At 37.7% G+C, this 12,730-nt stretch overlaps 1 protein-coding gene across 1 annotated transcript in view; it reads left to right on the top strand.

Moving 5' to 3' along the window:
• Positions 1-238: 238 nt before the first annotated feature.
• LOC104166882 (neurobeachin-like) overlaps positions 239-12,730 on the top strand; it is a gene marked incomplete at its 5' end in the record, with an annotated part of 26,141 nt that continues 13,649 nt past the window's right edge. The window contains 4 exons of the mRNA XM_009706977.1: positions 239-431; positions 3,661-3,732; positions 5,902-6,057; positions 6,973-7,143. Coding sequence (XP_009705279.1) covers positions 239-431; positions 3,661-3,732; positions 5,902-6,057; positions 6,973-7,143 — 592 coding nt within the window. The remainder of the gene's footprint in view (positions 432-3,660; positions 3,733-5,901; positions 6,058-6,972; positions 7,144-12,730) is intronic.

Here is a 12,730-nt window from a genome sequence, read left to right as displayed (position 1 = left end):
CCCTGTAACGATAACCCTTTACCATACCTATTCTCTGCTTGTCCTCGTGTAATGACCCGATAATAGCTTCTGATCTTGCTCTCCTCCATCACTAGCGTAGACGCGCAGGTAGCGTTGTTTTCCCTGTATGTGCACATGCTTGCCTGCTCTTTTTTAACCTCGTTTTCCCTCCGACCTCCTCACTAATTGTGTTATCCCTTCTGTTTTCTTCTGCTCTCTTCTCCTTTCTACTCAACAGTGTTTCCTTCCACAGAGCCCCCTCATGTTTAAAGATCAGATGCAGCAGGATGTTATCATGGTGCTGAAGTTCCCGTCAAATTCCCCCGTCACGCACGTGGCAGCCAACACGTTGCCCCACCTGACCATTCCCGCCGTGGTGACCGTCACTTGCAGCAGGCTGTTTGCAGTCAATCGGTGGCACAACACAGTAGGTGGGTTCTCACGGCCATGTTTCAGTCAAATTTGAAGACCTTAACACTGCAGCTCTAATTTCGAGTGTGATTTAGCTAGGTGTGGGTTAATCTCACTCACCTACCTGTGCACAGAAATTTACTGAGTTTTCTGGTTTGTGTCAAATAATCAAAGCTTGTGTTTTCTCTGGTGTCATTCCTAGAAACACTCTCCCTAACAGCAGCACATCACCATGGCAGCCAATCGATTTGTGGTTACATCGGGATCAGCCTTTCATATAATGCTTTTCAGGAGAGTGCTGCTGTTCTTGACACAGCCGATATTAATATGTCCCAGGTTTCAGGAATACATACTGGCATGCTAGAGAGCGTACATCACTGTCTGCTGCTTGAGAGAGATTTCAGGTCTGTCCAGGAGCTTGTCATAAGCCTTCCCCTGGGCCACCGTTAGATAATGTGAGACCCTAAGCAAGCCTAAGCAACCAAACTTTTCTGAAGAGACGTTTCTTCATTCCCTCCCAAAAGCCCATCCCAGTGTCATCCCAAATTTCCTTTCCAGCCCCTCTGCTCATCTCTCCATATTGCCCCTGGGACTGTCCCGTCTCCTCACCTGGACATGTAGGTGCTGAGGTTGTCCCAGGCATTGCTACGTAGGTGCTGGGGCCATGAGCTACATGAGGGAATGAACAGGTTTCATTTTCTAAGGTAGCTTCCTGCTGTGGTACCCTTATACTGCGGTATCTGGAAACTTTTGAAGGTTTCTTCCCACCTGGGAAAAACAAGAAGGTACCTGGTATTTGAGAGTGCGACTCAGTAGCTGGCTCAGGAACTTTGCAAGGACTAGGCAAAGAAAAGAAAAGTCCTCCACTGTTTATGCACAGGAGAAACCCCTGGAGAGAATTAGATCCTGCTGGAGAGGGATTTCTGATATTTGGGTTAAATGTCTACCTCCAGTAGACATAAAGGGATTCTAGACCACCTAGGGATTTCACTGGCTTAAGTGTAAACATATCCTCGGTGAATAATTCAAGTCAGGTGGAATAGATTCCACCTCTTATGCACAAGGCTGGCCAAAGGCTGGTGTTACAGGCAATAATTAGAGGAATGAATGGGTATTCCCTTAGAGGCATGCATTAGAGGAACTATCAGAACAAGTACTCTGAATTCTTGAATAGTAATATAAGGTTTAATATTACTTTGATTCTGAACATTTAAATACTGTTAGCACGAATACTAAATTTCACGTGTATTTGGAAGGTACCTGTTCTCTGTTTACATACAAACTTTGCATGGTGGTTTAGAGAATACGACAGGAACAGAACAGGATACCTTATTGCCTTTCACAAATCCGTGCATTTATGATACACCATCAGGTGCAACTGCATTAGATGTAAAAATGTTTTGCCCATTTCTTTAAAATGAAAGGGAAAAATTTACAGGGAAAAAAACCCAAACAAAACATTTTTTTGAATCTATTTTGTGACAGTCTCCTCAATGGAAGAGCCCAATGTCAGAAATGATTTAGAGGTACAGAAACTTTCCCCTGGAATTTTAATACTCTTTTGACTAACATTGGTTGACTAATTCCTAATTAGTTTCCCTGGATTTTTCAGAGATGCTGCCCAAGTACTGTGTACCCATCATCATTCACGTCTCCTCCATTTGAGGAGGCTTATTTAGTACTCGAGTACCCCTTTCTCATCCAGACTGTCAAGTGAGGGGGAGCAAAAGTTCCTACCTGTACTTTACTGTGAAGGAGTCAAGGTCACTAATATTACAGTAGCCTGGATTTCAAGGGTTTCCTTAACAAATGTTATTTGAAGTCTTTTAGTTTAGTAGAAGTTGTGTTGGCCTTTACAGTGCCTGTGACTGTTAGGTTGTAGTTTTTCATATATATTCTTGTAAAACGTAAGTCATGTTGCGAACATGCAGAATTCATGTCGTGAACCAACTATGAACTAAATTTCACACCATTTGAAAACCTCTGGTGTAAATTTAAGAGAGAGGAGTACTTTCTGAATATAATATAACAGGAAGAGACAGGAAAACAGGACTGTTGGGAGAATCAAATGATTCATTCTAATGATTTTCTTAACTTTTACATCCTGCCTGGCAATGTCTTTTATTTTGCATTAGGCTAATCTAGGACAAGATATAACTTTTCTACTTTTACCATAATATTATTCTAATAAATGGCAACTCTAGTATAAAGGATAGCTTCATCTACAGAAATGTATACACAGACCACTTTTACTGTTGTTGGATGTATGTAGAGCTTTAGAGTTTATACACAGTAGAAGGCATTTACATAGCCATCTCACAATAGAAGCAAATGAATCTAAGTTAATACCAGTAAAGATCTGTCCCAGACTGGTTTGGTTTTGAAAGAAGAGAGAGAAAGGAGGGAAGGAGAAGTTTTGAGAGCAGTGTTTTTCAGACGATAACAGGGCCAGCTGTAGACGCTGTTTTCTTTTACCTCCTCCAGTTGTCTGTTGCAGTAGTAGAAAACACAGTTTATTCTCCAGAACTCTTTATCTCCTCTTATGGAGGATATTCTTGTGCAACATTGCAGTTCCTGACAAGAACTGTGTTTTCAGTAGCGACTACTGCGTTTTATATGCTAGGGAAGGTGCTCAGAAAAGCCAAAGCAATGGTATCCGTGAATGAGAGCAGATAACACTAAATATGCAGCCCCTGATGCACATTTAAACAGCTTAAGGACTGCACAGGATAGAACTAATAGATAGTTCAGGATAGAACTAGTAGAAATCATTGTGGCAAATGTACTGTAGCCCACAATTTCCCAGCTAAAAATTCTGGATAAATCCATGAAAAGGTCCAAGTTTCTGTCACTTACAGGTTTCCATATGCAAGAAGCTCATCATGTTTAATCCAATTATTTTTATTTGCTGTGCTATTGTAAGATCTCATCCAGTGCTCAAATGTAAAAAAAATTATCTGTTACACTATTTTGAAGGAGTTATTTAATGAATGTTTATGACTGCAGAAATTGTGATGAAATTAGCACTCATGCATTTATAGTTACTATTATATGACTGAAAAATTAAGAAACGGATATTTGTGTAGCACAGAGGAAGGAATCTTAAAAAATTCATAGAACAAGTAATAGTAAGAAGTTACTTTTTTTGATATATGGTAATCCAATAGTCCAGTTTTAAACCTAGAAAAATCATATGAAAAATGTAGACAACAAGGTTCCTATGTGCTTTATTCTTCCTTTCATATGTAGGCCTTCGGGGAGCGCCAGGATATTCTTTGGATCAAGCCCATCATCTTCCAATCGAAATGGATCCATTGATTGGTATGTCAAGATGAAAATGTAACGATGTATTTGAAAAGCGCATTTTCAAGAATTACTGTTTAAGCCATATTTGTATATTATGCTTCATTTCACACAGAAGATAGGAAAATATTTATTGTTGTCAGTCCTGGAGAACTAAAAGCAGTAGCTATTGATGCTGAATGAAGTGTGCACCTGAGTGCTATTTGTTATTAACATCACGAGCAACTGGTATTTAAGAAACAACCAATTAAGTCAGTTACATTGTCGGCCCATATCTATAATTCTGTTCTCTTATCAGGTCACATTAGTAAACTAAAATGTGAGGGCTTGGTAGAGTTCACATATTTTCATTTCTTACAGCCAGCACTGTGTATATCAGTGCAGATGCAGATCCATTTCTTTTCACTCAATTTAGGATTTGGATTATTTTAGTCAGCGTTACTAAATTAATAAAGAAAAGACTGGATTTAAAATTGGTGCATGATTGTATTTTTTAAATCCAAAAATATTTGAGAAAGTAAAGTATTTTGAGAAATAGCATCTGCTAAAACTGTTAGATAGATTGCAGGATTTGTATTCCTAATGGTCATTATTTCCCTTTAATTGCAACTATTTGCTTTGTGGTTCTTTGTTTATTTTTTGCAGTAGGCATATTTTTGAGACAGAAATTGGGGATAGGGAAGGTTCTTAGAGACAATTTTGCAGCATTGGTGAGAAAATACCTGCATTTTTAAACCTCTCCAGATGAAAGGTTGGTGTTTTCTCTGTGTCAATATTCGTGGTTGAAAGATTTATATACAAGTACCTCAGGAGAGTTAGCTTTCTCATTCTGTCTGCTTCATTTGCTCATATAATGACAATGTTTTTCTCTTCAGATTTTCCTCTCAAAAGCTAGGGCACAACTATTGTGCCCACCTGTTCTGGAAACTTGAGTAATTTGTTATTCATTATCTTTCAGTGGATGGACATAGAAGGTCTGGTAATTTAAATATGTGTTCTTGGAATGTATATAAACATGGTATTAACTTTTGCAAGCAAATTTAAGATAGGGTTTTTTCTGGTTAGGTCTCTTATATCATGCAATTGTGAGCAATTTAAATAGAATAACCAAAAATAGGGACAAAAGAAGTTTCAGAATATTATCTGCATTAAGTCGTGTTCCTACGTTAGGAGAAACCTGTCTCTTAGAGTGAGTTTTATCTCACGTAACTTCAGTTAACTGAAGTTAGTTGTCAAGATTCCCTCCATAGCTACTGTAGAAAGAGAAACCATCCTCTGGAGTTGTCTAGCAGTTGGGCAGCTGTTACAGCACGAGATGACTTGCCGTGTGAAGCGATGTGTCTCTCCCCAGCGAGTATAGAGGGAGTGTAGATAATTAACTTATATACGGAACTTTCAGGAAGTTAATATTAGGTGAGAGGGGACATACCTTTATTGTATTGCCGAATCCTGTCTGTTGTGTCATGGGAAGTAAAGAATATGTTAGCTGGTTACTCCCAGTCCTTCCCAACAGCTCCATTTGACGGTCGGGCCGGTGGGATTCTGCATGATCCTTTTCTCTCTGTCTGGGGGAATTTCCAGGTGGCATTGCCTTTTTAAACATTACTGCCCATGGCCTAGCTCCCTGCTTGAGGAGTAGGTGATCAGACAGAGTTGCAAAAGCACATTAGATTTGAATGCCTTCTTTGGTTGAATCCTTATGTCTTTGATCCTGTTAAATGTCTGCAGGTATGGGACGTGTCAAGATTACACAATGCAAGCTGGGATATTTTCTGTAGGAGAGACACCAACCAACAAGAATTGACTTTCTGCAGTATTGTTAGCATTGACTTGGTATTTTAAATGGACCTCCATCACTTTCCCGTAGTTCAGTTTGGTTTTGGAGAGTGTTTCAGCAGAGCACCTAAAATATTACCACGCATTATGCAGTGCATCAGGCAGTTTATAAGAAATTGTCATCTCCTGTAAAATCTTATGTCTTATTCAAAGGAAAACCAGAAATCTCACAATAATTTTGTATTTCTGACACCCATATAGACAGCTCTAAATGTTCATATTCAAAATGCTTACTCAACAACAAATTCACAGTTCATTGAAAGTTAAATGTATTCATTTTCTCCTGTAAGTGGATGACAGGAAGGTGTTGGAATGGCTTACTTGTAAAACGTGTTTTGCATTTCGTTACAGCCAATAACTCTGGTGTGAACAAACGGCAGATCACAGACCTTGTGGATCAGAGCATCCAGATCAATGCACATTGCTTCGTGGTCACAGCAGATAATCGCTACATTCTTATCTGTGGTTTCTGGGACAAGAGCTTTCGAGTTTATTCTACGGAAACAGGTGACCCTAAATACAACTACCTGTTTCTTCTTAGGGCACGAAGTGGATGGTTGTCTTAACACTACCATATCTAATGCCCGTGCTTACCCCTCAATAAATGATAAAGGGCAGTTTATGAAATCCTTCGTTATTGTTTGAGCATAATAGCTTTAAGATGCTTTTTGGGGGAAGATAAAGATGTAAAAGAAACAGAAAGGCATACAATTTTGTTAGTGGTAACTTCTGAAAACCATAGTTATATTCAGGGAATTGATCATATCAAGAGGATCAACCAAAATTTTTGTTACAATATTTTCATGGCTGTTTTGTTTCTACCTTTGTTTATTTCATGTCATAAGGAAGTAGATTGCATAGCCTGCTACCAGGAACCAATACTTTGTTTCTTTGTCTGATTGCTTAGCCTAGTATCGTTCAGTATATTGCTAAAAACTGATGGCAGTAATAGAAAGAAGGAGGTGATGATCATAGTAAACCTTAGTTTGACATTAACATAGAACAAATATACATTTTTAATATAATAATGTGGTACCATTATGGAAAAGTTCATGTACTGTCTTATGCATATCATTCATGAAATTCACAAATAGTCTTCTAACATCATTGCTTAAATACTGATGGAGAAGTAACTCCACTTAATATTCAGTGATTGCAGCACTGACTTGATTTTCAGAGATAAGGGTTAGGCCATGGATTGACACAGAGCACAGCCCTCAATCGGAGCATAAGAAGAGAACAAAAAAAAGTTTTATCTCTGTGAGTTGATAATCTTGTTGTAGCATGTACTGAACCCTAATTAAGGGACATGAGGCAAAAATTACATTTGAACTAAATATTTGTTAATGATTTAGTTAATGATTTCTAAATGCTGCAAGTACTTGAAAAACCTGAATTTGGATCACTTTGCACTCCCACCAGGCAAATTAACTCAGATTGTGTTTGGCCACTGGGATGTCGTGACTTGCCTTGCCAGATCAGAGTCCTATATCGGTGGTGATTGCTACATCGTGTCTGGGTCTCGTGACGCTACATTGCTGCTTTGGTACTGGAGTGGCCGACATCATATTATAGGTGACAATCCAAATAGCAGTAAGTATCCTGTAAAAATCACCTTCCGGAGAGGTCCTCTGTCACACCTATTCATTTTCAGCATTCCTTCTGTCAGCTTGAGAAGATATTACCAAAAACATCGATTACTTCACTTACAGGGTGAAAGTTGGTATAAGAAGAGCACCACATGCTAAGCAATTCATTGAGTACTAGCCAAAAACATGTTTAAACAGTCTGTGCATGGTAACAGATAATAGTATGGGAGTAATTCTGAAATTCATAATTGCCTTTATCACTTATAGCATCATGTCATCATAAACTAGAACAAGATGGTTATGGCCTTTAAGTGACAGGACGTATATCACTATATTTTGACTTTCCTTTCCCCAGAAATATTTTTTGGCATTTAAACTTACTTCTTTTGTGCTACAGCATGCCATATCAAGCTGCTTGCCTTTTCAAAAAAGGAATGTCTCACATGCCGCGGAATTAAATGAGTCTCTTTGAGAAAGGTCTTTCTATAGCAGGCAAACCTTTGGAGAAGCAATGTGACTAAATAAAAATAGCAAAAGATAAAATGTCAGGAAGAGTTTGCATTTCATTTGCAGAGGACTAGCTTTGCAGAGCAAAGAGGACACAATAATAATAATATTAATTTATATAAGAGGGCACTGAAAGGGCACTAAGGGCACTGCTAATTACAAGGTCCCTTCACCCAAGCCAGAAACGTGACCACAGCTAGAGACAAGAGCAACTTTTATCCACATACTAGAGCTGTTTTGTACAACAATAAATCCATTTCATTTAAAGCAGTTTCTGAATTCTGATGATTATTTTCAGCACAAGAATATTGCCTCTTTGGGTAAAAATGGAAGAATCCATCACTATCAATTTTGATCTCTGGTTCAAGTACTGACTGGAGGCAGTTGTAGATCTGTCAGTCACAGACATCTAAGTGACAGTATTTGTTCAACTGAATGTCTGGTAGAAAAGTGTTTTATTTGTTACAAAGTAAATATTTTGTTAATTTCGCAGCATCACATTTTTTTATTATGTTTTCATTTTCTTCCATTTTTCTGTAAACAGAGCAAAGGGGAGACAGATAAAAGACTCACTTTCTCACCTGACTTTCTTTTGCTTTTATAACAGAGAATGGAGAAAATGAGGGGAAAATAAAATTGTGTTCCCATAACAAATTTCTCTAATTTTTGTGCATATTCCAGGGCTTTTTTAGCACTTAATTCTCAGATAGGGAGAAATTCCATCTGAAAAGGAATTTCATGTCAGGGCACTCTGTTTAGCTTGATGCCATTTTGCTTCTTTGAATGCCTGCGTGATTCATATCAAGTATTAGTAATCTCTATGCTAAGAGTCCCCCCAAAATAAGAGATTGCTCCTTTCATTAAAGAAAAAATGTAAGACTGTTCCTTTACTTCCTTTGATCATATGGGGCTTGGACAGCCTTGCCATTAACGTCTCCTTACTGGCTAATACAAACTGCTCCGATTCTTTTGCAGATAGATTTCTTTTAGTTCTGATACCTTTTTGTCATCATGAACATACCTGACCACAAGCAAGTGGTACTTTTTGGAATTTCAGGTGTAATGTCTTAGCTGTGTAACTTTGGAAGTGTTTGCCTTGGAATCTTTAATTTTATGGGAAGAAAGGATATCATTAGGCTGATAGAAATCAATGAAAACAAAAACTAATTATATGATTTGCTCTCTGTCTCTACCTCTATATGGATAAGGCACTGTTTTGCTGAAGAAAAGGCCTTATAGTCAGATTAATGGGAAACTGTGCTGCAGACAGTCATGTCCAGGTGAATGTAATCTCACAGGCACAGGTAGCAGAAAAGGAAGATTAAATACCCAAGTCCACTGTGGTAGCTTCAAAATATATTGATCAGATTTCTTACTATGTATGTTGAAGATATGTTGAAGACTCATGCTGAGGATGAGTGATGTCATCACTGTTATTGCTATCTTTACTCATTGGATTAAAGTTATCATGGATATGTTAATTATGTACTAGTACTGTACTATAACCAGAACTTCATATGTTGTAAACATATCTTTATTAAGAGCTACTTTGACTTTCCATGAACATACATCAATAAGGATAGATCACATGTGTGATTATATGCCTGAAGGACCTTCTGCCTTTTAAAACTTCTAGAGTTACTAAATCTTTCTGCTGAAGTAATGACTGCTAGATTCTGTTCCCTACCATGAACAGACATGATAGTTGTTGTAATACTGATTCCCTGTATACTGATTTTCAGGAGTGAAGTATTCTCAACAATCCTTATGAAAATATGTTTCAAGTTTTGCATAGGTAAAGCCACCAAATTCATAAAGAAATGGTTCCTAATTTACTCTTCTATATTTACTGGTAGAAGATTAGTATTTACCTTGTAGGAAAAATGAAAGTGAGATGTTCAGTGTAGGTCAAATCCAATTAGTTAACATCTTTAGAATGAATTTCCAGAAAGATGTAGATGATATTTTCAGGGGAAAAAAAAGGGGGATTAGTTTTTTTAAAAGCTGTCATCTGGAGATACAGATAAGGTATTTTATACCACAGGCTGTAAGAAGGTGAAGAATTCAAAGAAAATGTCAGGTATAGTAATTATATGGGTTAGATGCTTGACTTTATAATGATCTTTTAAGCTGAAAGACAGTTAATTATCAATTTCAGCTTCAATGCATCCGATTACCAAAAGGAACTGTAGTTGTTTCAGAAAATGTTAAGAGGGGGAAAAAGCAAGCCCCTAGTCCTAAACAGTTTGTGTAATTTAACATTTGTATAGAAAAATGTAGATACCATTTCATTAGAAAACATAGCAATCACAATAATTTATTGTGAAATACTCTGGAGCAAAAGATTGTCGGAATGAACTCCTTACTAAACACAGGTGTGTCAATAACCTAACCTGTGGGACTGGTGTAGAGCCTTCTGCTGAAATGCCTGTGTGGGCAAGTGCTCGGAGGGTCACCTCAGCTGTGTCTGTGGGAAATACAGAACCAGCTCTGGTTTAAAGAAGAGAACAGAGAAAAATTGTGTCTTGGATAAGACTCTTGCAAGTGGCTCCTCCAGCTCAGTAGCTGAAAACTTGCCTGTAAGAGCATGGTGAGCTTCATTTCATAATTTTAAAATAATTTTTCCAATCAATGCATTTATTAATTTACCACTTTTATTCTACAATAAGTATCAAAAAGAAGTTTCTGGTTCAGTTTGCACTTGTCTCAATTTCTGGACACTTCTCAGAATTGCTGGGAGAAGATTGAAGTTTTATCAGCTTTTAAATACAATGTTTTCCATGGAGTAGCTTTCAAAAATAACTTGTAAAAAACCTTCTGGTTAGAATGTTTGTCCAAGAAGCAGGAGACTAAATTCTTAGCCTCCAGAGACTGGGGGAATTCAAACCCACATTCCCATATTCACAAGCGTATGCAGACTATCAGGCTATGAATTAAAGTGGGAGGCCCCCCTGTGAGCTTTGGTGAAAAGCAAAATTCTTTTCTCTCCTCTGGTTTATGGACTTTATGTGACATGATCATTGGATAGAAAGAGAGAGAAATCGAGAAGTCAGGAAGCAAAACTGCATACTTTCAACAGCAGTATATAGGGCAAATCTTCTCCCTACTTGTTCTTTCTTTGGTCCAGCAAAAATTGGTTTCATGGTGATGCAGTGGCTGGGCTCCAATAGCGGTGACAGAAAATGTCCTTTTCCAGCCTAGACTAGCGGCTGGTGCCTGGGGATGCTCCTGGAAAGTGGGAGATGTGGCATGAATTCCTTTAGGGTGAAGGGCAGTTGAATGCAGGGTTTGATGTATGTTTGAGCCTCCCCTATTTTCTTTATCCTTGCTTAGATAAGTACCATCTTTGGGAAAATCAATGAACTGAATGAAGCTTAGTCATCTTGCCAGGGTCTGATACCTACTTTCTCAGCCAAAATTACCCATCTGAAATAGGTAATCTGAATCTGCACCTTGTTAAGTTGATGACCACATTATATAAATCTGCTACAGCTGAGAGAACAGTGAATCTGTTTTCTCTTAGGAAGACACAGCACATGCAAAGGACATAGTTTGCTTATTTTAATTCTTTGAAGTGATCTAGCAAATGTAAATCTTTGCAGTTCTAAGAGACTGAATAGAAAAATTATTGTGATGGAGTTTGACAATTTGTGTTTTGATTTTTTTTTCCTCTTGTGTTATATAGGGATTTGTTTTAGATGAGCGCTAATTTGTATACAAATTTCTTCTCACATAGCAACTGTATTAGTCATTACAAAAAGGAGCAAAGAGCGTACATGATATGCCCTGGAGTTCAACATGTATCGTTATAGTTGTTTTATTTTTATATTTTTATGATTGCTTTGTTGAATGTCTCTTTCAAACAAGTGACTTTGAAAATGAGAATTATCTCCAAGTCTTTGAACAGATACCAAAGTGGATGATAGAATTGCAGAAAAGTGAGGGACAGATGCTTTTATCTGAAACAGACACAAATTCAGAAACTAATTTGGAAGTGATAAAAATTAATTTGCACACTTTAATTGGAATCAGACTCCTACATGAAAGAAGGGAAGGGTAGGCAGCTTGTGCTAAAAGCTGATTGAATTTTTTGTCAGGTAAGTATGTTGGACTTGGCCGCTTATCCTCTTGAGCCTCTCTGTGCAATATATTACATTCACCCTCTGACTGGTGTTCTTTAAAAGGATCAATGCTATTCCTGTTTTGTCCCTAGAGCCTGAAATTTCATTGATCTTGGGACTTGACATTTCTCATTACCTATTGTAGCTTCCAAGAGGATGGTCACAAGAGGTGTGAAAGTTAACCCTGCTTTTTCTAACGGGAACTGTGTTGACCATTGGAAAATGTTGTGTCTATCAGCCCTAAGCTGGGTTTCTTTAGCATTATAACATAATCCTCAGAGGTACTAATAATTCATCCTATCCCAGTGAGTGTATTCTCTATGTACCCAAAAGGGAGGGTAAGTGCTACCATAAAGGATCTTTGTTAAGTTAATCTACACTTTTTTTTTTAAGTCTGTCATGAAGTAATATGTTTATGTATTCCTTTTACAAAGCATATTTTTGAAACAATTTAAAATTGTGAACATTGCAGGTTTTGTGAGTTTGTACCTTGAAAGAGTAGTTATTCTGGACTCAGAATATTCACTTATTCTTTTATATCCCTCTACATTTTAATACCCTATAACATACCTTAGTTCAACCTTGAAAGGGCAGATATTTAAAAATAGCCATTGGTCTGTTCTGTACGAAGTGAACTGAACGGCTGTCTGCAGGTCCTGCACAAGCATATTGGCACACATGCAATCTGCTTTGCCTGTTTCAAGAGTTATTATGGCACTTGTAAGTTTGTACAATTTAGGTATTAATTTTTAAAATGTGGTATCTTAGCACTGTTCTGCTCCTTGGAAACTAGTGTGTAATTTTTACTGTCTCTACTCTGGTAGCCAAAGACATCTCTCTCCTAAGACTGCTACGCAAAGTTAAACGAGCCAATAATACACCTGAACTAATGCGGTTATATCTGGCGTTTTATCAACTGATGTCTGTGCCCTTGTTTTTCTGCATATCCCATGGGAGCTGTAC

Source organism: Cariama cristata, unplaced genomic scaffold, assembly GCF_000690535.1.
Source record: "Cariama cristata isolate BGI_N322 unplaced genomic scaffold, ASM69053v1 scaffold6819, whole genome shotgun sequence".
In the NCBI taxonomy this organism is placed as follows: Eukaryota; Metazoa; Chordata; class Aves; order Cariamiformes; family Cariamidae; genus Cariama; species Cariama cristata.
This window is presented reverse-complemented; position numbering and strand designations above follow the sequence as displayed.